At 41.0% G+C, this 27,872-nt stretch overlaps 1 protein-coding gene across 1 annotated transcript in view; it reads left to right on the top strand.

The window, feature by feature from the left end:
• ABCA13 (ATP-binding cassette, sub-family A (ABC1), member 13) overlaps positions 1-27,872 on the top strand; it is a 502,078-nt gene that overhangs the window by 48,545 nt on the left and 425,661 nt on the right. Inside the window, exons 6-15 of the mRNA XM_011947569.1 lie at positions 3,795-3,958; positions 6,371-6,501; positions 10,738-10,871; positions 15,629-15,793; positions 17,261-17,460; positions 20,971-21,098; positions 21,922-22,022; positions 22,271-22,438; positions 24,672-24,877; positions 25,663-25,802. Coding sequence (XP_011802959.1) covers positions 3,795-3,958; positions 6,371-6,501; positions 10,738-10,871; positions 15,629-15,793; positions 17,261-17,460; positions 20,971-21,098; positions 21,922-22,022; positions 22,271-22,438; positions 24,672-24,877; positions 25,663-25,802 — 1,537 coding nt within the window. The remainder of the gene's footprint in view (positions 1-3,794; positions 3,959-6,370; positions 6,502-10,737; positions 10,872-15,628; positions 15,794-17,260; positions 17,461-20,970; positions 21,099-21,921; positions 22,023-22,270; positions 22,439-24,671; positions 24,878-25,662; positions 25,803-27,872) is intronic.

Genomic DNA, 27,872 nt, shown 5'->3' with positions numbered 1-27,872 from the left:
TGTGAGGTAGGTTATAAGAGAAAGAGAAGAATCAAGGATGACTCTGTGTGGTTTGACCTCAGTTACTGGAAAAATGGAGTGGCTGTTTACTGCGGGTGGGGAAAGACTGAAACAGGTTTTTCCAAGGGGAGGGGAGGAGAGGGTAAAAAGGAAATCAGAAATTGATTTGGGGGATGTTAGTGAGATATCCAAGTAGCATTGCCAAGGACATTGTGGGAGTTTCCAGCTTGGAGCTGAGATAAACTCTTTTGGCTGGATATATAAATTTGGAAAGTGTTGGTGCATAAATGACACTTCAAGACCATCAAGGGAGAGTGTGTCGACAGAGCAGAGAAAGTGGGCTGAGCACCAAGCACTTGCATTTGAAAAAGAGTGTCAGGCAAGGAGGAAGAAGGTGAGAATGTGGGGTGTCGTGGAAGCCCAGGAAGGCGATTTTCTAGGAGATGGGGATGATCCATTGTCTCAAGTGTGGCTGATTGATCATGTAAGAAGAGGATGGAGAAGTGCCACTGGGAGTAGCAGCATGGAATTCATTGGTGATGTTGACAAGAAAGGCTTTGATGGAATGATGAGGGTGAAAGCCTGATTGGAGTGGATTTAAAAGAGAGTAGGGGCACTCTGAGCTCGGTGGCTCATGCCTGTAATCCCAGCACTTTGGGAGGCCAAGGCAGTCCAATCACTTAAGGTCAGGAGTTCAAGACCAGCCTGGCCAACATGGTGAAATCACTTCTCTACTAAAAATACAAGAATGAGCCAGGCATGTAATGGCAGGTGCCTGTAATCCTGTAATCCCGGCTACTCGAGAGGCTGAGGCAGGAGAATTGCTTGAACCTGGTAGGCGGAGGTTGCAGTGACCTGAGATTGTGCCACTGTACTCCAGCCTGGGTAACAGAACAAGACTCAGTCTTGGGAAAAAAAAAAAAAAAAAAAAAGAAAAAAAAAAAGAAAGAAAAAGAGAGAGAGAGAATGGGGGAAAGTAAGTGGAGACAGAGAGTGTATATGACACAAGATGGTAGGCTGCGAAGCAGTGAAGCATGGGGTGGAAGCTGCTGGGCATTGCAGAGGTCTTTGGTGTCTGCTCCCACCCTGCTGGCTCTCTAATTTCTCCCCAGCTAAGATGGACTGTTCCCCGAGAGCTCAGACTCCTGGTCACAGGGGCGAATGTCAAACATGTGCTGAGAGTATTTTGCTTTCTGTTCTTCCCTGAAGTCAGTTCAGCTTGAGAGGGCAGGGGAGCTAACAATCGCATTGCAACCCACAGCTGGGGTGACCACCAGACTCACATTGCCTGGGACTGAGAGTCCCTTGTTCCAGAAAACATCTCAGTCCTGGGCAACTGGGGAAGGTGGGTCCAACTTCCCCCAGCAATGGATCAATTCTGGGCAGCACCTTTGTTCCTGAGAGGTTTTGAGGATTCAAGCCAGCATGGTCTGTGCAGGTCCCTGATGGCTGTGACTTTTCCCTCTTTCCTGTCTCATTCTTTTCACCTCCTCAGCTCCTTCTTCCTGGTACCATTTCCTGAACAAGCCATCTATACACAAGTCCTTGTTGCAGGGGAACCTAAACAGAGACAGGAGATACGGATTTATTTTCCCTCTTTATTTTCTTTATTATTATTATTTTTAGAGACAAAAAATGCTCTGTCGTTGAGCTTCAAACTCCTGGGCTCAAGCCATCCTCTGGCCTCAGCCTCCCTAAATATTGGGATTATAGGCGTTAACCACCGTGTGTGCCTGCCTTCCTTCCTTCCTTCCTTCCTTACTTTCCTCCTTCCCTTCCATCTTTCTTCCCTCCTTTCCTCCCTCCCTCTCTCCCTGTTCAGTACAGATGGAACCATTCATTTTTTTCCCTAAATTTTTTCAATCAATGGTTGATTGAATCCAAGGATGCAGAACACACAGATATGAAAGACTGACTGTACTTCATTGTGTACTTCTGAAAAACAAGGTCATTCTTGTACATAACCACAGTACAATTATTAGAATCAGAAAATTAACACTAATACAATAGAATTATTTAACCTACAGACTACTTCCAGATTTACCAATTGTTCTAATAATGTCCCTAACAGTAAAAGAACATCTTGGATCATGTATTGCATTCAGTTGTCCTGTCTTTAGTTTCCTTTGTTCTGGAACGATCTTTCTTTGTCTTTATTTCATCAGGATTTTTGAGTAGGTCACTTATATTGTAGACTATCTTTCAATTTTGTTGTTGTCTGATGTCTGCTCATGATTGCATTTGGGGTTTTGCACTTATGGCAGGAATAGGTTGTGTTTTTTAAGATGGCAGATCATAACATGCTGATAGGAATGAAACAATAGAGGGGAAAAGAGAAGAGAGTTGCTGGACAATACTCTTGAGGGGTGGGAGAGCAGGAGGGCTGAGCTCAGCCTGAGGACTGAACCACTGAATTTGACTGGAGATGGATTTCTTTTTTTTTGCCAGAGGAATATATGATAGATTGTGAGAGGAGAAAAGAGTTGAGTGAGTATGCCAGGGAAAGGTCATTCAGGGATGGACCAGGTGCATGAGGGCAATGGGGACAAGAAAGAGGTGTTGGCAGAATGGAATATAGGGCCTGGTAGGGCTGAAGAGTCATTAGAGTTGGGGAACTGTAGAAAAGGAGTGGGGTTGGTTATCAAAAAGTGAGGTGCATAAAGTTGTAGCTATTAATAATGAAAATCAAGATTTTGACCAGAGAAATGGGTGATTCAAGCAGGTGAAAGAAAATATCACTGGATGGAAGGGAGATCAAGTAACAGAAGGGATGTGAGGATCATTAGATATGGAAATTATTGAGAATGATGGCTGAAGTCATGCTGAAAACATGGTAGTGTGCTGGAAGTCAGAACCAGAATCCTCCATAAATGGAAGGAGCTCATTCTGGGAGCTTCCTAGGACCCTGCTGAGTTCTGAGACCCTCTCTTCATTCCACTGAATGTGAGGAAGAGGGAGTGTGTCTTGTTTGGAGTAGTTGGATCTCTGGAGAACGCTTCTTTTCTTGTGTGTTTAACTCTATGTCAACTGAAAGATAAATGCTGTGACTTTTATGAGTGGTCTAAAATGGAGGATTCACTTTTATTGAAGTAATGGGAACTAGGTGGCGAGAAGAGAGCCAGCAACTGTGGAGCTAGGAACACAGAGAGTGGGGGAGCTCTTACTGGGATGTCATGGAGTGTTGGGGTGTTTTTCTACCTAGAGAGAACATGCAGGCTCAGTGAGGCACTGGAGACCCATGTTCCTTCTATTTTTGCACTTAGCCATTCTTGGCATTCTTATTATAAGAAAGCCTCGGTTATCTACAGAAATCCAAAAGCTCTATACCATGGAGCCAGCTGCATTTGCCATCTGACCAAGCCATCAGTGCTCACTGAAATGTTGGGTTTTCTTGTTCATATTTGAATTATTCTCTTTTCTTTTATCATTTACATGTAAAGAACAGATCATTACATTCTTATCTAGGGTCTATGTCAAAGACTTTGTCGCTTCAAAAACTGTGGAAGTTGGTACAGCTTGTTACAAAAACTGGCCTTATTTTTCTTCTTCCCCCATCCATACTTCCCCCTCCTTGTCCATATTTTTAAGCCATTTAAAAAAACCCTCCAACTGACCAGGATAGCTTTAACATTGTGTTCAACATAATGGCAAATCTGTTTAATGTAGTGACGTATAAAGTGTACCAGATGCAAAGGTACAGATGCTGTACCTTTGCAGCATCTGTCTCTCTGTCTTACTTACTTTATTAATAAAACTCTAGAGGGAAACTTTTGGTATTCTTTTTCCCCCATCAGATGGATCTCAATAAGACCGAGGAGGTAATATTGAAACTGGAAAGCCTCCACCAGCAACCTCATATCTGGGATTTTCTACTGTTACTGCCGAGGCTACACACAAGCCATGATCATGTGGAAGACGGCATGGATGTTGCAGTGAAACTTCTCCAGAACGTTCTGAAGTAAGTGAAAAAGAAAAACTTATCTAAGTATTGATATGTTGTTTTTTTAACCTTATTTTTAAAATGGGAAATAAAAATTAGTAATTGTTGGATTTAAAAAAACTTCACAATAATGTTACCTTGAAATGACAGGATCTTCTGCACCTCCATGTCTGTCCCTCATCTGTCTGTGCACATATTTTATATATGGACAGTGATGTTGTTCAGAGTGTGTGCCCCCGATTTAAAAAGTTAGTGCCATACTTTAATATTTCATATGTTGTTATAGTTTATAAATGGCCATTTTTAATGGCTGCAGCATATATCATTCTGGTAAAGTACTATATACCATAATTTACTTAATAAATTTGGCATTGTATTTTTGGGTTTTTCTAAGTTTTTCACTATTAGAGATAGGCTTGAATGTAATAATTTCAACTAATTTCTTAAGAAATTATGCCATAGTTGCCCAACATAGCATTCAGAACTGATAAGTTCAGTTGCTTCCTGTGTAATTCAGTGAGCTGGACATCGGTCTCCTATGCTGGATCTGACCTCCATGTTACATGGGGTGACCTTTGGGAGCATCCCTTCCCATGGTGGGCTTCTCAAGCTTTAATCAGCATGGCCCTCTTTTATAAACAGTTGAATTATTTTGTGTAAACCCATTGTATGAATAATGGGTTTTATTATTTTTCAGTAGCAAAGATTTATATTCTTTTCTGATTTTTAACTGTTATTTATTCTATCTGCCATTGGTGAGAGCAACCCACATCGCCCTTAGGCTAGGACAAAAAGGGCCCTGTCCTGGGGGCTATGCTTTGGGGAGGTCCCCACTGTGGCCTTCCCTGGACTGTGCCTCTGCTCACGGCTCAGAATGCCCATGGGGTGAAGGAAATGTGTCCACAGAGCCCACACACCCTGATTCCCTCTCACCCTGGAGTTCCCTTATTTAATGGCCAGAGCCTGGTGAAGCCTCTTTCCTGGCCCCTACTTCTGAGGGCAAGTCTTACCACTGGACTGTGCCTCCTCCAGCCCAAGGGTAGTCTAGGGATGGCTGCAGCCATTGTCAGGAGTGTAGGGTGGGAGGCATGGGTGCTGTTGGGCTTCGTAGGCTGGAGGACCTACCTATGCGCACTGAGGCCTCTTGAGGTACGGACCAAGCTGAGGGTGGGGAGCACATAGGAGAGGAATGGGCTGAAGGTTGGGGCTAGGGACAGGTGCTCCCCAAACTCCCACATTCTGGTGCATAACTCTGAGGATCAGAAAATTCTAAATTTGAATGTAGCTTTCAAAGTTGTTTTGAAGATCTATTTGCCAATGTAGGAAAATGGAACATATTTTGATAGTTAGTTAGCTTGATTTACAACTTAAATATTTGAACATATTTGAAATGCTTCCCTTTGTATTCTTGCCCAAAGCTCTGACTGTGTTAGCAGTGAACAATGAAAATAATTGGGCTATTCTGAGAGACACAAAATTTAAAATGAGAAGATACTGATGACAGTTGTTGAACCATATCAGCTTCAGTATAAATTGTATTTCCATATTTTGCTTCAGTGGCATGACATCAAGAAAATCTACATTCATAGAGACAAGTACTTGCAAGTGGTACCAGGTTTCAATGATATATCTTATAATCCTGGGATACTCTTCAATACACAAAGTTGTCATAAAAGATTTTTCCTGATGAAAATCTACAAGGAAATAATCTGTTTGGAAGCACAGCTTATGACTGTGTTGGTCTCATGTTGCTAAAATGCAGATATATTACAACTTCTGTTGAGTGCATTTTCTAATCTACAAATATAAGCGTATTTATTTATAAAATAAAATATTAGTATTTTAAAAATAAAATTATTATCATATATATGTAGATTCTCCCTCCCCAGAGCTCCTTGTTCTTTGAAAGAGTTTAACAGCCACTGATCAACCCTTGACTTATTCAGATCCATAGGTTAAGACAGGGTGGAGGATTGAGGTACGTGGTATTGCCCCCCAGATATTAGACTGATTATCTGAACTTGAAGCAGCCAGGCTGACTGTTTATTTGCTTTTCTAACATAGCAGCTCTTTGCGCCCTGGCTGGCCTCATCAGCTGCCCTATGGCAGGAAGAATCAAGGCCGCGTATAAAATAACACTATGGCAGAGCCAATGCAAACTTGAGTTCTGTGTCAAGGGCAGAGTGAAAGATGACCTAAGTTCTCAAGTGTTTCAAGAGAAGACCTTACCTCTTACATTTAGTTACTAGTTCAGGGAGTTAGGGTCACATTAAAGCCACAAAGAATGCTGACATGTAAATGGTCCAGCCACATCTTGCAACACCACTAGGGTCCCAGTCCATGGGATGTAAATAAACCTAGAATTGATGCTACTTGTTTTGCTAACTACCCACTCATATTGCTTTTTGTTTTGTTTTGTTTTGGTTCTAGTTCCTTAATATCCCTAGAAGATTTAGATTGGCTTCCACTCAACCAAACTTTTTCCCAGGTTTCTGAACTTGTATTGAATGTGACCATTTCGACACTGACATTTCTACAGCGACATGGAGTAGCAGTCACTGGTATGGGTGCCTTGTAGCTATTGCTATATTTCAAAATATTTCACTACTTAAATTCATTGACAGTTGACATAGAGCTAAAATGATGTTCAAAATGATTTAATTAAAATTTCAAATTCAAAAAAGAATCAATTGTTTCTGTTAATACAAGACAAAAACAGAATAAACATTTGGAACTCAAAACTGAATTTGACTTTCTACCACTGTTGAAATTCTGCAGTCATTGCTAATATAAATGATATTTTAAAGTTAAAATTAACTGATTTTAAAATTATTTGACTTTATTTCTTCTAATATTAGACCTATCACTAGTTCTGTGATTTTAATCTTTCCCTTCTCTAAGCTTCTATTGGAAGGAAATATTTTAAAAATGACAAAGCTACTAAGAGGAGGCAGCTTGATGTGGACTTACAGAGTCCCTAACTAAATAAGCAGCCCTAGCACAGTGGAGGGAATGGAATTATATAGCTCTTTTCTTGACCCAGGATATTATTATTTCCTGAATTGCCAACTGAGCCTGAGCATTTTACTTTTAATTCCCTTCTTCTCTCTATTTTTCTATTTTGACTGTTTCTCTAAGGGAAATACAGTGAGAGAACAACAAAGTTGGAATTCATCCACTCATCCATTCATCCATCCATTTTTCCACTCATCTGTCCATCCGTCCACCCACACATCCATTCATCTATCCATCCATCCTTCTGCCTACCCATTCACCCACTAAACAACCCATCAACCTCTTTATATGTCTATCCATCAATTCATCCATTAATCCATCCATCCATCCACTTACTCATCCATTCACCTATCCATCCATCTACCTCCCCATTCATCTACTCACCAACCCACCAATCCATTGATCTATCCATCCATCCATCCATCCATCCATCCATCCATCCATCCATCCATCCACTCACTCATCCCTTCATCTATCCATCCATCTACCTCCCCATTCACCTGCTCACCAACCCACCAACCCATTTATCTATTCATCCATCTATCCATCCATCCATCCACTCACTCATCCATTCATCTCTCCATCTGTCTACCTCCCCATTCATCTACTCACCAACCCACCAACCCATCCATCTGTTCATTTATTTATTAATTCTCTCATTGAATAAACAATGAGCACTTCCTGTGAGCCAAACACTTTCCCAGACAGTGGGAATAAAAAGCTGAATAACACACAGTTCTTCAATGAGAACACATGGACACAGGAAGGGGAACAACACACACCAGGTCCAGTCATCGGGTTGGGGGAGAGGGAAGGGAGAGCATTAGGACAAATAGCTAATGCATGCGGGGCTTAAAACCTAGATGATGGGTTGATAGGTGCAGCAAATCACCATGGTACATGTATACCTATGTAACAAACCTACGTGTTCTGCACTTGTATCCCAGAACTTAAAAAAAAAAAAAAAAAAAGACATAGTTCTTACTTTCAAGGAAGTCATGTTTAGTAAAGGAGAGAGATATGTCAATAATAATAAACACAAGCAAACAAACAAAAAACAAAGACAACAGAGTAAGGATCTGACATCTGCTTCAGGAAAAGCTTCAAGGAGGAGTTTTGAAGGGTGATTTGGACTTTATCAAAGAGATGAGGGAGCATCTCTGGAAAGAGAGAAGACTGTGCGAGCTACTTGGGCTTGCTGAGAGCTGTGAATGTTTGACATTCAGTGTGTCTGAGGTACAGTGGGCAGTAGCAGGGGGTAGCATAGAAAGGGAGCTCAGGCCAAAACACCAGTGGACAGGGGAGCAGCAGAATTAGATCTGCATTATAGAAAGACACTTCTGGGCAGGTGTGAGGAGTGGATTGGAGGCACGCAGGTCTGGGGTTCAGGATCCTGGGATCAAGTCTTCCATCAGCTACTTTCTCCTGAGGTCTCAGTCTCCTGAACTATTATTATTATTTGAGATGGGGTCTTGCTCTGTTGCCCAGGCTGGAGTGCAGTGGCGAGATCTCAGCTCATTGCAACCTCTGCCTCCTGGGTTCAAGCAAGTCTCCTGCCTCAGCCATCCAAGTAGCTGGGACTACAGGCATGCACCACCACGCCTGGCTAATTTTTGTATTTTTAGTAGAGACATGGTTTTACCATGTTGGCCAGGCTGGTCTCGAACTCCTGACCTCAGGTGCTCTGCCTTCCTCAGCCTCCCAAAATGCTGGGATTACAGGCGTGAGCCACTGCGCCCATCCTTGAACTATTGTATAATGAGATTGTTACACACAGAAATTTCTACAATCCCATTCAGAATTTTGCTGCTTCATGGAGCAAACTAACATAAAACTCTCTATTGCCCCAAATTCCACCTGTTGCTTCTTTCTTCTTGTTGCTTGTGACTCAGCACAGTGAGACCCACATAGAAAGGTTTTTTTTTTTTTTTTATTTTTTTTATTTTAGCTTTCTGTAAGAGACAAGCTAGTTCATTAACGTTTAACTCCATTTTCCGGTTAGGTTCGTTCCACTGGGAACTATTTCTTATGCTGAGAACAAAACCCAGAGGTGTGGGGTGAGATGAAGAAAACACCTCATCGAAATCTTCCCAGTAACCTTAATTTAACAAACTCATTTAGAAGCTCAAGTTTTTGTATATCATCCAAATTACAACAACCAATTTGCCTTACAATTGAAAATGTAATTACCATTAAGAATGTAATTAAAATAAACAATGTTCTATTAACTCTCCAGTGAGTCAAAGCTAAGGAACACTATTACAAAACATACTTTGAGAAGTAACTAAAAATTGTCTTCATGTCTCTTGTCTCCAAGATAAATTCTTTTGCCTGATGAGCCAATTCCAATGTGAAGAGGAAGGACTGAGTGGCCTCATGTGGCTTTAGGCTACTGGTCCAATTATGTTATGCACTGAAACTGTTAATCTACACATTCTGAATTCTCTGTTGTTTAGCAACAAATTTCTGAATCAAAGTTGTCTTTCACTTTTTGAGAAAGATTTTATACTTTTATAAGTATGCTACACTGATGTCACTATTTTGTCTCTCCTCTCTGGAACACTGTGAGTAATTCTAACACCTTCTGAGACTAGTGGAGATTAATAGGTACAGTTCAGCTTCGGGAGCCAGATCATTTGGGTTTGAATCGGAGGCGTAATCTAATAAGTGGGACTCTAAGAAAAAGGGGACAATTACCTCATAGTGTTGTTGGAGGACTAAGTGAGCCCTCCCATGGTATATTTTTAGTCTAGGTCCTCGTACCTCTTCAACATACAATAAATGCTTGTTTTAATCTCGGATACCAATCTTTTTTCCTTCCATGATGCCATGTAAAGGCAATCAGACTGGAAACAAAAAGTCCTGTATTTCTGGGATTTTCCCCATTTTTAACACCTTCCTGAAGTCCCCGTTCACTTGGTCTGTCTTCGTAAATGTCATGGATTGTGCTTTTTTTGTAGACCTCACTGCAATTATAAGGATCCTATGAGATAATGCATGTGAAAATGGTTTAATAGTGGCTGGCAGGTGAAGGGACTGTCAATGAGTGTTGAATCATGATCTGTAACAATCTAGTTTCTAAATGAAGGTTCAAGGTTCAAACACAGCTTGAAATGTATGTGTTTTCATGTTTGCAGTTGCTGAGGCATACTCCCCAGAGATTTTGTTGTACCTTGAGGGTCTTGGATTTATATTTTGAATGTGTCACTTCCAGGTAGTGCCATGGGGTTTTTGGGTAGCTCATGAATTTGATACGTTGATAACTTGAGTTAGGGGAACTTTTTCTTATGACTTCAAATAATTATTGGGAATACAGTTTTAAAGACTCTATAGTATTTTATGCTATGAATATACTATAATTTATCCTTTCCCTTGATACTAGACACTTAGCTAGTTTTCAATATTTTATCAGTATAGAACCAATAAAATATTGTCACACCTTAATTTTTGTTCAGATATCTGATTAAGTTTCTTGAGAAAGATTTTTAGAAGTGAAATTATTGGGTTCAATGACTCGAATTTTATAAAGCTCTTGAAATATGTTTTAAAATTACCCTCTGGAAATGTTGCAACCGTTTGTGCCAGGGAGCATGGGACACTTCACCATTCTCTCTATAGCAGCAAGTGTTTATTCTGTTTGCTTTCTCTATTTGATGCCCCAATGGTGTTTGGTCTTCATTTGCTCTTCCTTTAGAGGTGAAAAGGTATTTTTTTCTGAATTACATTAGACATATCAAAATATTCAAACAACTGATGGCGTAAATCTTCTGTTGTTCCAGCAGAGCCAGTTTACCACCTGTCCATGCAGAATATAGTGTGGGATCCACAGAAAGTCCAGTATGATCTCAAATCCCAGTTTGGCTTTGATGATCTTCACACGGAACAGATCCTGAACTATTCAGCTGAACTAAAGGAGGTACACACGCTTGACTGTTTCTCACACCGCTGAGTCTTTCCTGGAGACTGGATCTAGAGCATGCTGCTGGGGCAGAGTGAGTGGGTGCCACGGGAGAGGCAGCCAGACAGGAGAGTTCCGCTAAAACCCGAGCTCCTTACACAGAAGACACCCCTGCTGTCTCCAGCTTTTCTAGAAGTGTCTCTTTTCTCTTACCATGTAGTTTTATCCCAGAATGGAAAGGCAGCTTGGAAGTAATAGGACACTTGATTGCTCTGGGAACTAGCAGTGGGAGAGGCCAGGTAAAGTGAGGGTGTGAGATTCTGAAGACAATGCTAGTGGGGTCCAGGTAGGAAGATGGCGCATCCCCACTGTAGTGAGTGGGGATGCAAGTGGGTGAATTTCCAGGTAAAGAGATAGTTTTCATTAGAAGAGTAGGATCTGTGGGTCATGAATGCCAGCTGGGTTCACCAAAGTTGAGCCTCTTCCCAAACTAGGTGAAATAAGGGGGTTGGACTGGATGATCCCCAAGACCCAGTTCACTGCTGGTATTGCTGAGGTTCTGGGAGGTATCTTTTAGTTACAGAGTCCCTTTTGTCACTCCGGCCCATTTGTAGGCACTTCTGCTTTGCATGGTGCAGGTCCGAGAACTATGCACCTGGAGCTTTGATCCATAGACTCCACCTCCAGGGTTAGAGCATTTCTGGTGCAGCTCCTGGGTCAGTGTTGAGCTAGGAATGTTTGGAGAGGACCCACTGTCTTCTGTTAGGATCTCAGTCCATGCTGGGTGTGTAGATTTTGCTCACTTCTGTGTGAGTTTCCCACAACCTGGTCTTCCCAGATAGCACTTTTCACATTTCAGTGCAGCTAGTTTGTGTTCAGACTGTTTCTTTCAATATTTAGACTCTGGATCTGTGCTCTCAGTCTGGGGGGTTAGATGATTGGCTGCAGCCAGCAGACCCTCTTACTGGCTTGGTGTTTGAAAAATCAGTTCTGCCAGGTAGGTTTAGGCTTCACCACAGTATACTAAATTTTGTGCTTCTTGTACCCCTAGCATAATTTTATTAATCATCTCACAATTTTATGAACTGCCTACCTACCACAGGACTTGAAATTGTGACCCTTGGGTTTTCTCATGGATACTGATGTAGATGGAATATGAAACCCCAGTTGGCTGACTTTTATTCTAGTTTTCTCCATCTTTATGATCTGTTTTCTCATTATATTATAGTTTGAGTAAACTATGTAAAACTTTTACCTTAGAATGTTAGATATATTGAGATTAGAATTAAAAGGAAAATGATCAGAAAATACCACTGTGTATATCAACAAAGCTCCATGGAAATTGTACATCATATATGTGAGCTTTCTGTTGCTGCTATAACAAGTTACCCCCAGCATAGTGCCTTAAGACAACCCACATTTTCTTTTATCATAGTGTTCTGGAGGTCAAACCCCTGAAATGATCTCACTGGGCTAGAATCAAGGTGTCTACAGGGCTGAAGTCCTTCTTGAGGTCAAGGGGACAAACTGTTGTAGGGGAGGAAAAATTATTTTTTCTCTATTATTCCATATTCAATGGCTGGAGCTCATGAATTAACCTGATAAAAGACAGATAAACAAGAGGAAAATCAGTTATTATGTAGGTATGTCTGGGAGTTCACAAAGAGAAATATATAGATGTTCCCTGACAACCATTCTGTTTTTCATTTTCGGTACAGTATTCAATAAATTACATGAGTTAATAAATATGTTATTATAAGCTTTGTGTTAGATTATTTTTCCAGTTGTAAGCTAATGTATGTGTTCTGTTCACAGTTCAGGTACACTAGGTTAAGTTTGGTAATGTTTTGAGGTTAGGTGTACTAAATGTGTTTTTGGCTTATGATATTTTCAAGTCATGATGGATTGATCAGGAAGTAACCTCATTGCAGATCAAGGATCATCTGTATTTTAAGGAAGAAGCCAGATGATTAAGGCTTATACACCACCCAAGTCTATCTAAACAAAGGAAAGGGGGTTTTGGGTTTCTAGGTAGCAAGGCAACTTATGGGAAGGTGAAAGGAGGAAATGTACAGTGAATAAGTTATCCTGTTTTGCAGAGAAATCTCCCAGGTGATCAGAGTTATTTGGAGAAGCAGCTCTCTTTCTGGTAGGAGACATCTTTACAGATGAAAATTATCTTAATAATGTAAATTTTCCTTATAAATGTAAATTTCCTTTACCAAAAGGAAATTTATACTCTATTTTTAAATAGTCGTGGAGTGGTAAGAAGTTTTTCCTGCCTCTGCTGGTTTTCAGTTTGTCTTTAGCTCAAAATAATCCATGTGCCAAAGAAACATATTTTGGGGTGGCATATTCTGTTTTCTTGCTTTTTCCAGCTTCTAGTGGCCATTCACATTCCTTGAGTTTGAGCCCCTTTCTCAATAATCAAAGCCAGCAATGGCAGGTCTAGTCCTTCCCACATCCCATCACTTGGGCAGTGACATTTTTGCCTCCTTTCTCCAATAAGAACCCTTGTGGTTACTTTGGGCTCACCAGGTTACCCACGATAATCTCCAATATCAAGGCCAGGTGACAAGCAGCCTTAATTTCATCTGCAGCCCTAAATCTCACTTGCCATACAACATAACATATTCATGGGCTCTTGGGATTGGGACATGGACATCTTGGGGACTATTGCCTGCTTCCCACCATTTGTAAGTGTAATTGCCTGGTGGGCTCTTCCTGCCAACTGCACAGACAAAACCAATTCACTGAGACTGCACTATTGCAGTAGAGAAAGGGTTTAATTAATGCAGAGCTAGTCAAGGGAAGGAATTGTAATTATTACTCAAATCAGCCTCCTTGAGAACTCAGAGGCTAGGGTTTTTTGTTTTTGGATAATTTGGTGGGCAGGGGACTAGGAAATGAGTTCTCCTGATTGGTTGGGGATGAAATCACAAGGGTGTGGAAAAATGCAAAAGTCTGAAAAATGTCTCAAAAGACCAATCTTGGGTTTGACAATAGTGATGATATCTACAGGAGCAACTGGGAAAGTCACATATCTTGTGATCTTTGGCCCCATGACTCCTGAGCAGCAAGGGACTATAGAAGGCTAGCTAGGGGCCAATGGCTGGTTATCATTTAGCTACACCTACATTTTAGCAGCATTCAAGCCCCTCCCATAATCTTAATCTTGTGGCCTTTTATTAGTCTTACAAGGGCAAGTTCTATTCCTGAGAAAGGAGGGGATTCATCTTAGGGAGGGACTACTATCAACCTTGCTAAAAAGTTAAACTACAAACTAAATTCCTCCCATGGTTAGCTTGGTCTATGCCCAGGAGTGAGCAAGGACAGCCAGCCTCTGAGGCTAGAAGCAAGGTGGACTCAGCCACGCTAGACTTCTCTCACTCTCATAATCTGCAAAGATGGTTTCACAGGGCCCTTTCCATCTGCATCAGCCTGTGCTCCTAGGCCTTCCCTGGGGTCTACCTGACTCCTGACCCCACCACTCTCTGGGCCTGCAGGGAGACTCAGCACATGCTGCCCTTGCAAGAGAATAGTCCTCTTCTTTCCCTGCCTCTGCTTCCCAAATTGGAAAATGATTTATCTAACCTCACATCCTCTGTGGAGCTCCTATGACCTCACTTCAGCCTCTGCCTCTACTCCTTCAACCTTCTATAATAGGGCATGTCCCAGGGAACCTGATGACTGCACATCTGCCTCTCATAGACTGTGAACATCTGAGTGGGGACTCAGCCTTCTCTCTCTAACATGATACATGGTATTGTTGATTATTTTTAATTAAGGGGGGAAAAAAAACAGAGCAAAACATCAGGGACCCTATGCTTTGACAGTCACAGGTTAATATTTTAAATCTTGATCCTAAAGGAACCTGAAAGTGAACGCACGGGACTAAAATTAAGCTTTTTAGACTTTGCCATTGTTTAGTTAATTCAGGCTGTTATAACAAAAGACCATAGATGGGGTGGTTTGTAAACAGCAGAAATTTATCTCGCTGTGTCCTCACATGGTAGAAAGGGTAAGGGAACTCCCTGGGTCTCTTTTATCAGGGTACTAATCCCATTCATAAGATTTCACCCTCATGATCTGACCAGCTCCCCAAGGCCCCACCTCCTCATACCATCACCTTGTGGGCTAGGATTTCAAAATATGAATTTTGGAAGGGGGGAGTCTACAAGCATTTAGACCATGGCAGTCATCAACAGAATCTCTTAAAGATGACATTATAATTGTTGTAGGGGAATGTGCTTCATTATAACACAAACATAAGTATTTACAAAGCAGTGTTAGAGGAACTGTGTTGAAGTTCATGTATAAAATAAAGGAGATTTGGTTCAAAAATGTTAAACAGTTTCTGAACCAGGACCTCAATTTGAATCTTTCCAATTTTATCCACATTTGATAATCAGAAAAGAAAATATTCTTGGCAAAACAACTTCGTTAATCCAAAGTATCAATTAAACTGGGTTGACCCATGTTCACTTTTGGCCTGAGAATCAAAAGAAACAAGATTTGATGTCATTTCCATGTCCTTGGTCTGGAGAAACAGCTGTTCCCATTGTTTGTGGATGAAACTGAAAAATGTAATTTTTTTTTTTTAAAACTACCAAGTCTTCCCTCAAGGTAAATCACGTCGATATCATCACGTGTTACTTCTTCAATCAAGCAAGTGTAAGAACTTCTACTATGGCAAGATCGTGGTGTTATTGTTAGAAGAGGAAGGTTCTAGGAAAGGAGCTTTACATCTAAATATTTTTTCATATTCTTGTCAGATTCCCACAGACAGCTCTTTGGAGAAGATGGTGTGTTCAGTCTTGTCCAGCACATCAGAGGATGAAGCTGAGAAACGGGGCCACGTTGGAGACTGCCACCCCAAGTGGTCAGAAGCCAAAAACTATCTTGTCCATGCAGTCAGCTGGCTGAGAGTCTACCAGCAGGTGCTGTCCCCTGTCTATATGTTCTGTTCAAAGGTGTGTGAGTTTGAGTGTCCAAATCCATTCTCCTCCCCCACCCCGCCATGTTGTTTACTGTTGGATTTCATGTCCCTCCCAGGAAAGGGACATAAAATGGCCCCACATCCTGGCCATTGAGTGCACTTTGTCTCATGTGCATCAAGTGGCTCCAGCTCCATAGGCCTAGGCCCTCAACACTCATCACCAAACAGTTTATCCTAGGCTTGCACACACACCTTGGCAACTCAGAAGTTCCTAGACCCATGCTCCGTTATTGGTGCATGAGATTGCCCTGGAGTACTTTGACCAGCTCTTTGGACGTTTGCATGCTAGCATTCAGCATCCTTCTAGCACTTTGAGTTCTGGACTGGCCTTGTCCCTTCACTCTGGTTTTGACCAGAAGCTCTGTGCACAAACAGTGACTGTGATTTCAGTGACCATAATTTAACAACACGAAGGGAGGCTCTAGTCTGTCTTTACAGAGATGTTGGTGTGGGGCAGAGTGCCTGAGTGATTAGACTGCTCCTGGTCTCAGAAGCTCACGGGACCCTTGCTGTTTCACAGCTTTGTGCTTCTTGGGGAGGTTTTGGAGACTCTGAGGCAGAGCTCCCCTGGCAGTCATTTCTCATTTGTTTTATCAGGTTTTGCTGTCTCTGTCTAATGTTCTTCCTTAAAGAACACACCTCTTTAACTTTGTCCCCTGCTAATATGTGTCATGTATAAAGACCAAAATCTCAAATAGTGGATAAAACATCATTAAAAATATATAGGTGTTGTTGTCTGCTTCATGGCACTGCAGTCACCCAGCACTAAAATAATCAAGGGACACTGTTGAAATGACCAGCATCCAATGATCTAGTGGACACTCTTGCTTTGTGCATTATCTGGGTAACATAACTTGTGGTTAATTGAGGCGTAGTTAGCACACATACATGCACATCAGGCACCTCCCCATGCTATCAGGCTTGGGCAAGAATGATCTATTTTTGTGTAATATTGATGATAAACCACATTGCTAATTGACTTCAGTATCCTCCTCCCCATGTCCATGTCATAAAATGGCACTTAGTAATTATGTATTAACTTTGGTGTACACTTAAAAATATGCAAATATATTTATGTTATCCTAAATATGTCCATTTATGTTTTAAATTATATTTCATTTGTTTAAAGGTGTATGTTATTCCCTTCTCTCTTTTTTTCTCTTTGGGGGAAAAAAGAGAAATAAGGCAGAGATTATAAAGTTGTGTGCCTCCATTGTTGCAACATGAAATCTTTAATTTCTGAGTAGAAATTAAATCGTAATGCAGTTGCTAACAGACATTTTAATTTACCAAAAAATAAAGATTGGCTGTCTGTCATCTAGAGTGGTCTGTTAAAATTTCTTAACTAAATACTATTCTTTCCAATTTGCTGTTATTAATGCTAGTATTTTTGTTTCCGAATTTGTAGGTGTTTGATCAGTGGCAACAGGGTAGTCTGCTTCAGAAGACACTCACAGGCATGGGCCATAGTCTGGAGGCTCTCAGGAGTCAGTTTGAAAAAGAGAGCAAGCCCTGGAAGGTGGTGGAAGCTCTGCACACTGTGCTGCTCCTGCTGAATGATAGCTTGGCGGCAGATGACCCAAAAGAGAATCATACATTTCCAAAGATGTAAGGCGCATTTCCCTGTTTGATTATTGATTAGGTGGATGACGCAGAATTTTAAAGAGTGCATGATGATACAGGATGTGTTAGGAACACATTCTGTAAAACTACAGCTAAACAATGAATTTCTAGTTAGCAAATGGGAAATCAGAGGCTTTCATTGTGGACCATCACCAGGGTAGAAGTCTTGGCAGCACTCTGGATGCCTATTCAGAGGCTGCAATACACCGAATATGGGAGCAATATTTGAGAAGGTGTCAGTTTCCTGGATTTTAGATTTTATGTCTTTGGCATTTGTTTAAAAATGAATAAATACATTTCAGAGGCATTTTTATGTACAGAACTACCTTACATGAGTAGCTCTTTTCCTAGAATCTTCCTCTTCTAAAAATATGTTTTTATATTTACTTAAAGATTTTGTATAGTTGAAGCATTTATGTAAGGTCTAGAAATATTTTAGAAGTAGGAAATGGTGGAACTTGTTTCTTCCTTTTAAAAGATAATCACAATTTATTCACCAAAATAGCCGACTAGATCTTTTCCCTCAGTAGGTGTGGCAGTTTGTAGTAACTTGAGTCTTATTATCCTTCTGAAGTTAAGGCTCTCTTTGGAAAAGAACAATATGATTTCTCAATATTATCTCAAAAATGTTCATTTCAAACCAAGTCACACAAATTCTTGCTCTCTGTGTACCATGAAGGAGAGTTATGATGACAGAATTGGATAGGACCATATTGTGTTACTATGATTACTTAAGGAATAGCAATTCTAAACACTTTGAGTTCTTTCACGTATTCTGGAACTGTTAGCAAACAGGATCTTGCTTTCAAAGGTCCTATTTCCTAACTTTTACTTAAGAGATGTTCTGGGGCATGAGGTGATGGTGCTAGAGGCAGCAATACAGTTCCCCATCGGAGCCATAAAAGCTGCAGGAGGATGGATGCAGGGAGCCAGCAAGGATGCCCTGAAGCAGTGATCTAGGCAAAGGGCAGGGACAAAACATCTATCATAAATGAACAAATGCAGGGACATTGCATTGGGGATATTGAAAACCTCCCTGCTGGTCTGTTACTTAATGCACATTAATAGAAACACCACATTAAGTAATTATCCCACAAATCTCAAATGCCCCCTGGCACTTTAGCCTAGATTTTGCCTGCTCTGTGCCAGGCCAGGGGATTGAAGCCCCAGGAAGCGGTATTTGGCTCTCAGTCCTACAAAGATTGGGAAAGCTGAAGACTATACCACACTCTAGGTACAAAGCTAAGATAGCCCTCATTCTTCTGCTCCCATATATAATTTCCACACATTCTCAGTGCCGGAAGATGAGGCTCAAACACTGGCTTTGCTGTTCACCTGCTGTTTTTTTTTTTCTTTGTTTTGTTTTGCTTTGAGACAGAGTCTTGCTCTGTCGCGTAGGCTGAAGTGGGATGGCACGATCTTGGCTCCTCGCAACCTCCACCTCTCAGACTCAAGCGATTCTCCTGCCTTAGCCTCTTGAGTACCTGGGATTACAGGTTCAAGCCACTACTGCCCAGCTAATTTTTGCGATTTTAGTAGAGACAGGGTTTCACCATATTGGCCAGGCTGGTCTTGAACTCCTGGCATCAAGTGATCTGCCCTCCTCGGCCTCCCAAACTGCTGGAATTCCAGGCGTGAGCCACCACACCTGGCCACCTTCAGCCTTCTCTAAATCTTTCTGAGATTCACATGCACCCTTATCAGAAAACTGTGTATCTTTTATCATTAGCTTTTGTCCAAGAAACTCCATCCTTTTTTTCCTACCCTGTCTCCACAGCCAATTGTTCATATCTTTTTCTTTTTCTAAGCTGCAATGTTCACCCAAAAGAAATGGAAATCACACCAGACTCTCAGTTTTCTACTGAGTTCTTCATGCCATTACAGACTGCCTTTTCTTCTCCAGGTTCTGTCTGGTTCCTACCCACATCCCTGCATTCGGGGTGGCTGAGGTGTGGGAGCTCTTCACCCAGGCTCTAGCAGATAGCGTGGATTTTGGCAAGGTGCAGACTCACAGAGGTGCCTCTGGGCCCTCCAGCAAGGACTCGCCCTTCAATGTCGCACATTGTTGTGAATGTGAAGTGTCTGTTCACAGATGTAGGGGGAATAGTCCCTAGGGTCTGGCCATGTGGTATCCTTGCTTGTCAGAGTTTAAAGAGACTTGACAGTAAGATCCAGGTTCCAAGCCACACAGCATTTCTTGTTTCCTTGGGGAAGATAAAATAATCTCTTTCTCACTTTCTAGTTCTTTCCAGGAGCCACTCTGCTTCCTTCTCAGTGTAACCCAAAGAGTCAGAGCAACGACTAACCTAAGCCCAGTTCATTCTGCAGGTAGCCAGTTCCAAAAGCCGTGCTTCCAGCTTCACTATAGCACGAGGTGTCAGGATTCTGGTCAGCAGCCAGAAAGCCCAAGCATGTGGCTGTGATGGAGCAATTGCTCCGCGTTGTAGGGTGATGACGTGGGGATGGGTACCACTTCCTGCTGGTGTCTCATAGGAGAATTATCACTGGGACCTTGCCTGCTCTCTCTATTCCCTCTACAGTGGCCAGGTCCATCAGCTCTCCAGCTAGAGAATAGCAGCAACTGTTTATCAAACCTGTGTTCAACCCCAAACTATCAAGGTGCCATGAAGAGACTGTCCTCTATGACACAGAAGTCCAAATGGATGCCAGGTGCTCAAAGCTGTGGGATGGCTCCAGCCAGTAGAACATTTTGCTTGGGCTTCAAGTAGCTACATCTCTTTCTGCTTTTCTCTTTTTGTAGCTTGCCTTGTTTATCAAGGGTCAGGATTCCACGTAGTTGCTCAAAGACACAGAAAGCCTGGAGTCACCTGCTTTGGGCAGTTCTGCCGCCCACAGTGTGACTGTGTCTTGCTCCTCCCTCTCCCATATTTATTTCCAGTTTCAGGTTCTTCACATTATCAAACTCATTTTCTTTCCAGCTTCTCTTCTCAGTTATTTCTTCCATGTCTGGAGCCCATTAGTATGACACTCCAGGGACTGTTTGTATTGAGCTGCCTGGCTGATCATTCTTCCTTTGACTTTGGAGAATCCTACAGGCATTGCCAATTGGCCCAAGTTGGGACCACTGCAATGGGTCCTGTCCACCACCACACGCCATCTTTATATTTTGAAACTTTTCTCAAAATATTTTTCTATGTCTCATTAACTATAGGCTTCAAGGGAAATGTTTTTAGATCCCATGTGAAACTTTATCATAACCCTCAATTCTTTTACACACTACTAGGAATATACTTTTCCATTTTGGGGTAAAGAGAATGTTTAATCCATATTCAGTACCAAAAGAATCTCCAAATCGGGTGACTCAAACAATGCAATTTGTCAAGAACCTGGTTGTGTGATGAAGTGTGACTTTCAGTCTGGTGAACACACTTCTCAAAGTAGTGGAATATTTTCCTTTGAATGGAATTTTTATTTCCCTAGTTGACACTTTGAACTACTTTTCATTTCATTTCATTTATTTATTTTTGCACTCAGATTACACCATCTGTGGAAACTGCAAAGCTTGCTGCAAAACCTGCCCCAGTGGCCGGCACTGAAGAGATTTCTTCAGCTTGATGGAGCTCTCAGAAATGCGATAGCTCAGAATTTACATTTTGTCCAAGGTAAGCTAGCTCTGGTGTTATTTGTCCCTGACTCACTAAGAGTAAACATGAAATTTATTGGAAAATGGACTTGAAACTGCCTGACACATTGTAAAGTTGGGAGATAACTTTGCTGGCGTCGTATGTATATTTATGCTTTGCTCTGATGCCTTCTAGGGAATTTAAAATACAGCACACCAAGGCTAAATAAACAATGAGGGCACTGTGAAGAGCGCATCCTTCTGTTTTCCTTAAGCCCATGTTGTGGCCTATGACAAGCAGTGTCTTAGGGCTGGGTTGACTTTCACATTCACAGCAGCATCCATGGTTTTCAGGCTGGAAAGGGACCTTAGTGCATTGTGAATAAGCAAATCTTTTGTATTCTGTTCCTTCTACTGCCTCCTCCCACCACTGCTCCTTGGTGTCTGGTAGGGAGAGCGTGTTCCCCCTGGGTTTGCAGAATGCCCTTCTTTGAACTTTCTTGACTATGGTGAGCATTATTCCTTCGGCCCTCTTCTGAGGAAGTCGGGTTTGCACTTTTGCCCAGATGGGCTGCAGCCTTTTCATTTTCTCAGGGAGAAGAGGGAAAATGTGAGGGGGTTGTTACTTTAGAGGCAAAACTCTTCTGTAACTAAAAACTCATACTCACTAGTCTTTGGAAAGGATAACATGATATTATAATGACTCCTGTTTTCCTTTCTAAGGAAGAGAAGAAAATGTATAATAATAGGTCAAGTTTTTAAAAATCCATGTTTTCAGGATCCAGTTTATTGATTCATGGCCATGTGTAGGAGTCAAGCTTACCTACCTTAGGTGAATAATGATCAATTTGTCTACTTTGCAGAAGTCCTCATTTGCCTAGAGACATCAGCTAATGATTTTAAATGGTTTGAACTTGACCAATTGAAACTGGAAAAGGATGTGTTCTTTTGGGAGCTAAAACAGGTAAAGCACAGCAGAGTTATAAATAAGCAATTTTAATAAAACATTCAAGAAGCTCTTGCAAGATTCAATTTTACTCCTTTTGTGAATTGTGCTAGCAAAAAAAGGAAACAATATGCAGGTTTTCCAAAACCTTACGTCGTGTTTAAAATGTTTATCATTGCTTATTGTATTTGCAGTTCTTGAGCCCATGAAGAGGGTATCTAAGCCTCTTTAAATGTTACTCCTTCCCAGTCTTATTAATCTTTTAGATGTTGGCGAAGAATGCTGTCTGCCCGAATGGTGGTTTCTCTGAGAAGGAGGCCTTTTTGCCCCCTGGAAACTCCAGCATATGGGATGGTCTCCAGGGACTGGTGTGCTATTGTAACTCCTCTGAGACCAGTGTTTTAAACAAACTACTTGGTTCAGTAGAGGATGCTGTAAGTATTCTACCATCTTGGCTCTTCTATGAGCACCAGTTTAAGATTAAATTCACCAAAGATGCTAATATTTAACCTGGAGTTTTGATGAGGAAAGTTTTGCCATGAGCCCATACACTTAAAGGAAGCTGGCTCTCTGAACTTCAGCCGCCCTTCAGTGCTGGCCCTTCTGTCTGACTGAAAGGTTGTATGCCACCCGCCTGGCCAAAACCTACTTAAAATTCCTCAAACTTTCAAAACATGCCACTTCTGCTTTTCTGGCTTCCTGGATCCTTGATCTGCTTCATTTTTGGCTGCACATGCTAAGAAAAGCAGAGGAACCTCTCTGGTGATTAGTCAATCCCAGCAAAGCTGTGGCTTTGAGTGGTTTACAGGCTTTACAAGTCAGGTTCCTCTCATGTAACTGCCCAGGACAATGGGCTACCTCTGCTGAGTGCTCAAGTGTGACTGCAGAATGTTGAACGATTTGTTTGGAAGGATTATTTTGTCAAGTTCCAGCCCATATTCTTCTTACTGAGAATTAAAATTATAGTATTTATATTTTTAGAGTTCATTTTTCTTTCTCAGTATTACCTGTTTTTTTAATATCCTTCCTTATATACCATGGAACTAAAACCAGTGAAAGAATGAAACTAGTGAAATATAAATGATGTCACAGCAAGATGAAAATTGGGATAGTAATTGAGTACTGTGCTTATTTCAATCAATGATTTCTTAGCATCTACTCTGGGCATGACGGTATGCTGAAGGGAGTATAAGCATGAAGAAGACACTATCTTGGTAGAGAAGGGCAGACAACAATGAGAGCTTTGGAGCTCAGCATCTAGGAGTCTTCCCAAATAAGTCAATGAGCCTTAGATGAGGTGTAAGATTTGGAAGCAAAGAGAAGTCAGGAGAGGATGCTAGGCAGGCAGAAAAGTGTATGTGAAGGGCTGGGCATGGTAGCTCATGCCTGTAGTCCCAGCACTTTGAGAGGTCTAGGTGGGCAGATCTTTTGAGCCCAGGAGTTTAAGACCAACCTGGGCAACATAGCTAAACCCTATCCCTACAAAAACAAAAACAAAAACAAATATTAGCCAGATGTGGTGGCACACACCTTTAATACCAGCTACTCAGGAGGCTGAGGTGGGAGAATTGCTTGAGCCCAGCAGGTCAAGGCTGCAGTGAGCCATAATCACACCATTGCACTCCAGCCTGGGTAACAATGTGAGACCCTATAAAAAAAATGAAAAATAAATAAAGAAGAATAGTGTATGTGAATGCATGCAGGCACAAAAAAACATTACCTGTTTGCAAATACCTTTCTTGTGACTGGATGTCAGCTCTTTCCTGACAGAAATCCCATCCCAAATTTCTTTTTATCTGTAAAGCCTAACTTGTAGTCTCATACAAAGTAGGGAACTATATATATATAGGTTACATATACTTGAGATAGCCTTTCTGATGATGCCTAGGATACATATCACTAACAAATCACCCCAAAGTTCAGTGACCTAAAACAAAGCACATTCTTTTCTTTCTCTTCTGACTATGGGTTGACTGGGTTCAGTCGGGGTGGTTCTTCTGATGGTCTTACTGGGCATCATTCATGTAGTTGCAGTCAGGTGGCTGTGAGGGCTGGAGTCTGGTTAGCTAGGATACTGAGATGAGGGCCTCTCATTCTCCTCTCAGACTCAAGATGTCTCTTCTCCAGGTAGCCTCTCTATATGGTCTTTCAGCAGGGTAACCAGACTTCTGACATGGCTATCCAGGGATCCCGCACACAAGCAAGAACAAGGCAAGGAGGGAGAGTAGAAGCCACCACTCCTCAGAGAAGGTGGAGCTGGAACTGGCACAGTCTGGCACAATTCACTTCTGCTGCCTTTTATGGGTTTGTGTGAGCCAGATCTCAGCCTAGAGAAATTGTGGAAGGTAGTACTAAGAGTGAGACTCTCAGGGGGTCTTGATTCACAGGTTACTTGTCACAACCAGCGAACACAGATAACTATGACACTGGGTCCCATCCTACTTTATTATTGGATTAAGTTTTATTTTTGGACTTATTAACCTGAACATGAGTAAAGATTCAAATCTGGAACTATAACTTAGATAATTACCATGCCATAGGGTACGATCTTTGGTGTACAGTTTGAGTCGATCCCTTGTTAAGTGATACAAGGTAAAGGCTGTATCTCAAATACCCACATTTGAATTGCTTTATTTATTATAAGCAATATCTTCTTTTCTTGTTAAGGATCGTATTTTGCAAGAGGTCATTACTTGGCGCACAAATATGTCAGTTTTAATACCTGAAGAATATTTGGACTGGCAGGAACTTGAGATGCAGCTGTCAGAAGCAAGCCTTTACTGCACTCAGCTCTTCCTGCTGCTGGGAGCTGATCCCTCTCCTGAGAATAATGTCTTTTCTAGTGACTGTAAGCACCAGCTTGTCTCCACAGTGTAAGTACATGTTCGTGGGAAACTTATAAACAATTGGGACATCAAAATGATTTCAACTGCACCTTCTACACAAATGATAGATCAATATGGTAGATCATATTTCGAATAGAAAGAGGTTCAATTTATTTTAAAAATATTAAACTACTGGTACTGTTGGAAAGCATCTAAAAACTGTAAAATATGAAACGGTTCCCTTAATGTTTAGCCACTGACTTAATCTTTCATTAGAAATTGAGGATCCCTGGTAAGTCCAAGGTATGCATGTGATTGAAATTCTTGTTTGTGTCATTACTCAGAAATCGTGCATTAACTACCAATAGGAAGCTTCTCTTGGGAGCTGTAACTGTACATAAAATTTGCCTTGTTTTTATTTTATGACTCTGTGAATTATATGTGTGATCAATTTCCATTTTCCTTGACTGCTAGGAAGTTCTTCATCAAATATGTCAAATAGGGAATATTTATTTTCTTAATCTTTAAGTTCACTTCCTGTTATGGTCTTTAATTTTCCTCTTTTTTTACTTGTTGACTTATTCTGTCTTATATTTTATGTATTCTCATAAATTGCTTTCCTCATTTTTCAAGTCAAGGTAGAGGAGTGTGTAAACAAACTAAAAAAATCAGTAGAACGCTTTCTACCACTTATGTAAGATTCTATTTCCTTACATAAGTGGACTGCCATGCATTTGCATATATTTGTTTTTAGAAAAATTTATAATGATCTAACTGTCATCTGCAAGATCATTTTTAAATTTTAGTTTTCTCTGGATTCTTTTTGACTGCAGGATATTTCATACACTTGAAAAAGCTCAGTTTTCCCTGGAGCAAGCATATTATTGGAAAGACTTCATAAAGTTTATCAGGAAGACTTGCGAAGTGGCCCGTTATGTAAATATGCAAGACAGTTTCCAGAATAGACTATTGGGTAAGTCAGTAGCCTGAATTACAGGAATGGGGGATGTTTTCCTCCTTTAGTAAGGTAACGTAATTTCCTGAGAGTCTATCCTATTTAACAAAGGGGGGCTTAAAATGGGTCTCTCTCCAAGCACAATTTGGCATTGTGATTATAATTTTTTCTCATCAATTATGACAAGATCTACCAGAAGTCCTGGTTTGACTGAGCCACGTTGTTCCTGCAAAATTTATAATAGTGACTCCTTTTATTCTCAAGACTGTCCTAGTTTGGGTGATAAATACTTCTATATGCAGACTAGTCATGATCCTACTTACAAGAGTCCAGATTTTCTGCTGTGGCCCTTCTCACTTTACTTAGCATTAAGATTGATGCTCCCACTGGGGACAACACCCCATGATCCTGTAGAATGAAACACAGATTGCTTTTCTGTATACACACACTGAACACTTACAAAACTTCTGTGACCGTATGTGTGGATTTGTTCCCCAACAAGCAATTCTCCATTTCTCCACTGACACTAACTGGGTGTCCTACAATTCAATTCAATTCTCGCACTATCTACCTGGAATTAGCATCAGATCCTACAGGTTAAGGGCTCAGTCCCACAAGATTGCCCCTACTTCAGAGGCCAACCCCAAGTTCAGGCTTCCCTTCTCACTTCTGATCAATTGAGTATAAATCAGGATTCCCATGAGCCTTTCGCTGTGTTCAATAATTTGCTGATACAAGTCACAAAATGCAGAAAAACAGTTTACTTCCTAGGTTACTGGTTTATTAAGCAGGTATAATTTAGGAACAGTAGATGGAAGAAATGCATAGGGCGAGGTATGTGGGGGCATGGAGCTTCTATGCCCTCTCCAGGCCTACCACCCTCCCAGCACCTCCATGTCCTCATCAACCTACGAGCATTCTGAACACTGCCCTTTTCGGTTTTTGTGGAAGCTTCCTTATGTAGGCATGATATCTTAAATCATTGGCCGTTAGTGATTGACTTAACCACCATCCCTCTTTCTCCTACCTAGAGGTTAGAGGGAAGGTAAGGGAATGAGAGGAGGGAGGCAGAAGTTACAGTGAGCCAAGATCGTACCACCGCACTCCAGCCTGGGCAACAGTGTAAGATTCTGTCTCAAGAAAAAAAAAAAAATTCAAGTGTAACTTCCCTTTAATGAGAAAACATATTCTGAATGTTTTAATATTTTGAATTTGTTGAGACATGCTTTATGGCCTATGTGTTCATTGATAAATGTGTGTGCTCCTCGAAAGAATGTGAATTCTGTCATTGCTGGATAGAGTAGTTTATATTGTTAATTAGGTCAACTATATTAATTATGTTGCTCAAATCATTCATATCTTATTTGTGTCTCATTTGCTTCTTTTATCAGTTACTAATACAAAATACAAGTAGATTTGTCTTTTTTTTTGTTTTATCAGAATTTGCTGTATATAATTTGAAGTTACATTATTATGTGCAAAACATCTACAATAAATACATATTCTTATTGGATGGACTCTTCTCATTAGGAAATGACACTCTTGCTCTAGAATTGTTTTTGCCTTAAAAATTGGCATAATCTAATAAAATGTTAGTATTAGTCCTAGTTGGTGCCCCAATGTTTAGCTGAAACACCACTTTAATTAAATTTATTATTAAGTTTTTTTTCTCTTTTGATGCTATTGAAAATAGAATTGCTTTCTTTTACAATTGTTAATTCTTGGTGTATAGAAATGCAACTGATTTTTGGATAACGATTTTGTATCTTGCCACTTTGCTGACTTAGTTTATTAGTTCTAACAGTTTTTTTTGTGTTGAATATTTAGGGTTTTCTATATATAGGTTTATGTTGTCTGTGAAAATAAATAATTTTATTTGGATGCCCTTCCTTCCTTCCTTCCTTCCTTCCTTCCTTCCTTCCTTCCTTCCTTCCTTCCTTCCTTCCTTCTTCCCTCCCTCCCTCCCTTCCTTCCCTTCCTTCATTTCTTTTCCCCCTTTACTTCCCTTTCTTCCTTCCTCCCTCCTTCCTTCCCTTCCTTTCCCTTCCCTTCCCTTCCCTTCCCTTCCTTTCCCTTCCCTTCCCTTCC

This window comes from Colobus angolensis, unplaced genomic scaffold (assembly GCF_000951035.1).
Source record: "Colobus angolensis palliatus isolate OR3802 unplaced genomic scaffold, Cang.pa_1.0 Scaffold268, whole genome shotgun sequence".
NCBI classification, from domain to species: Eukaryota; Metazoa; Chordata; class Mammalia; order Primates; family Cercopithecidae; genus Colobus; species Colobus angolensis.
Note: the sequence above shows the minus strand (reverse complement) of the source record. Positions and strands in the feature narration are given on the sequence as shown.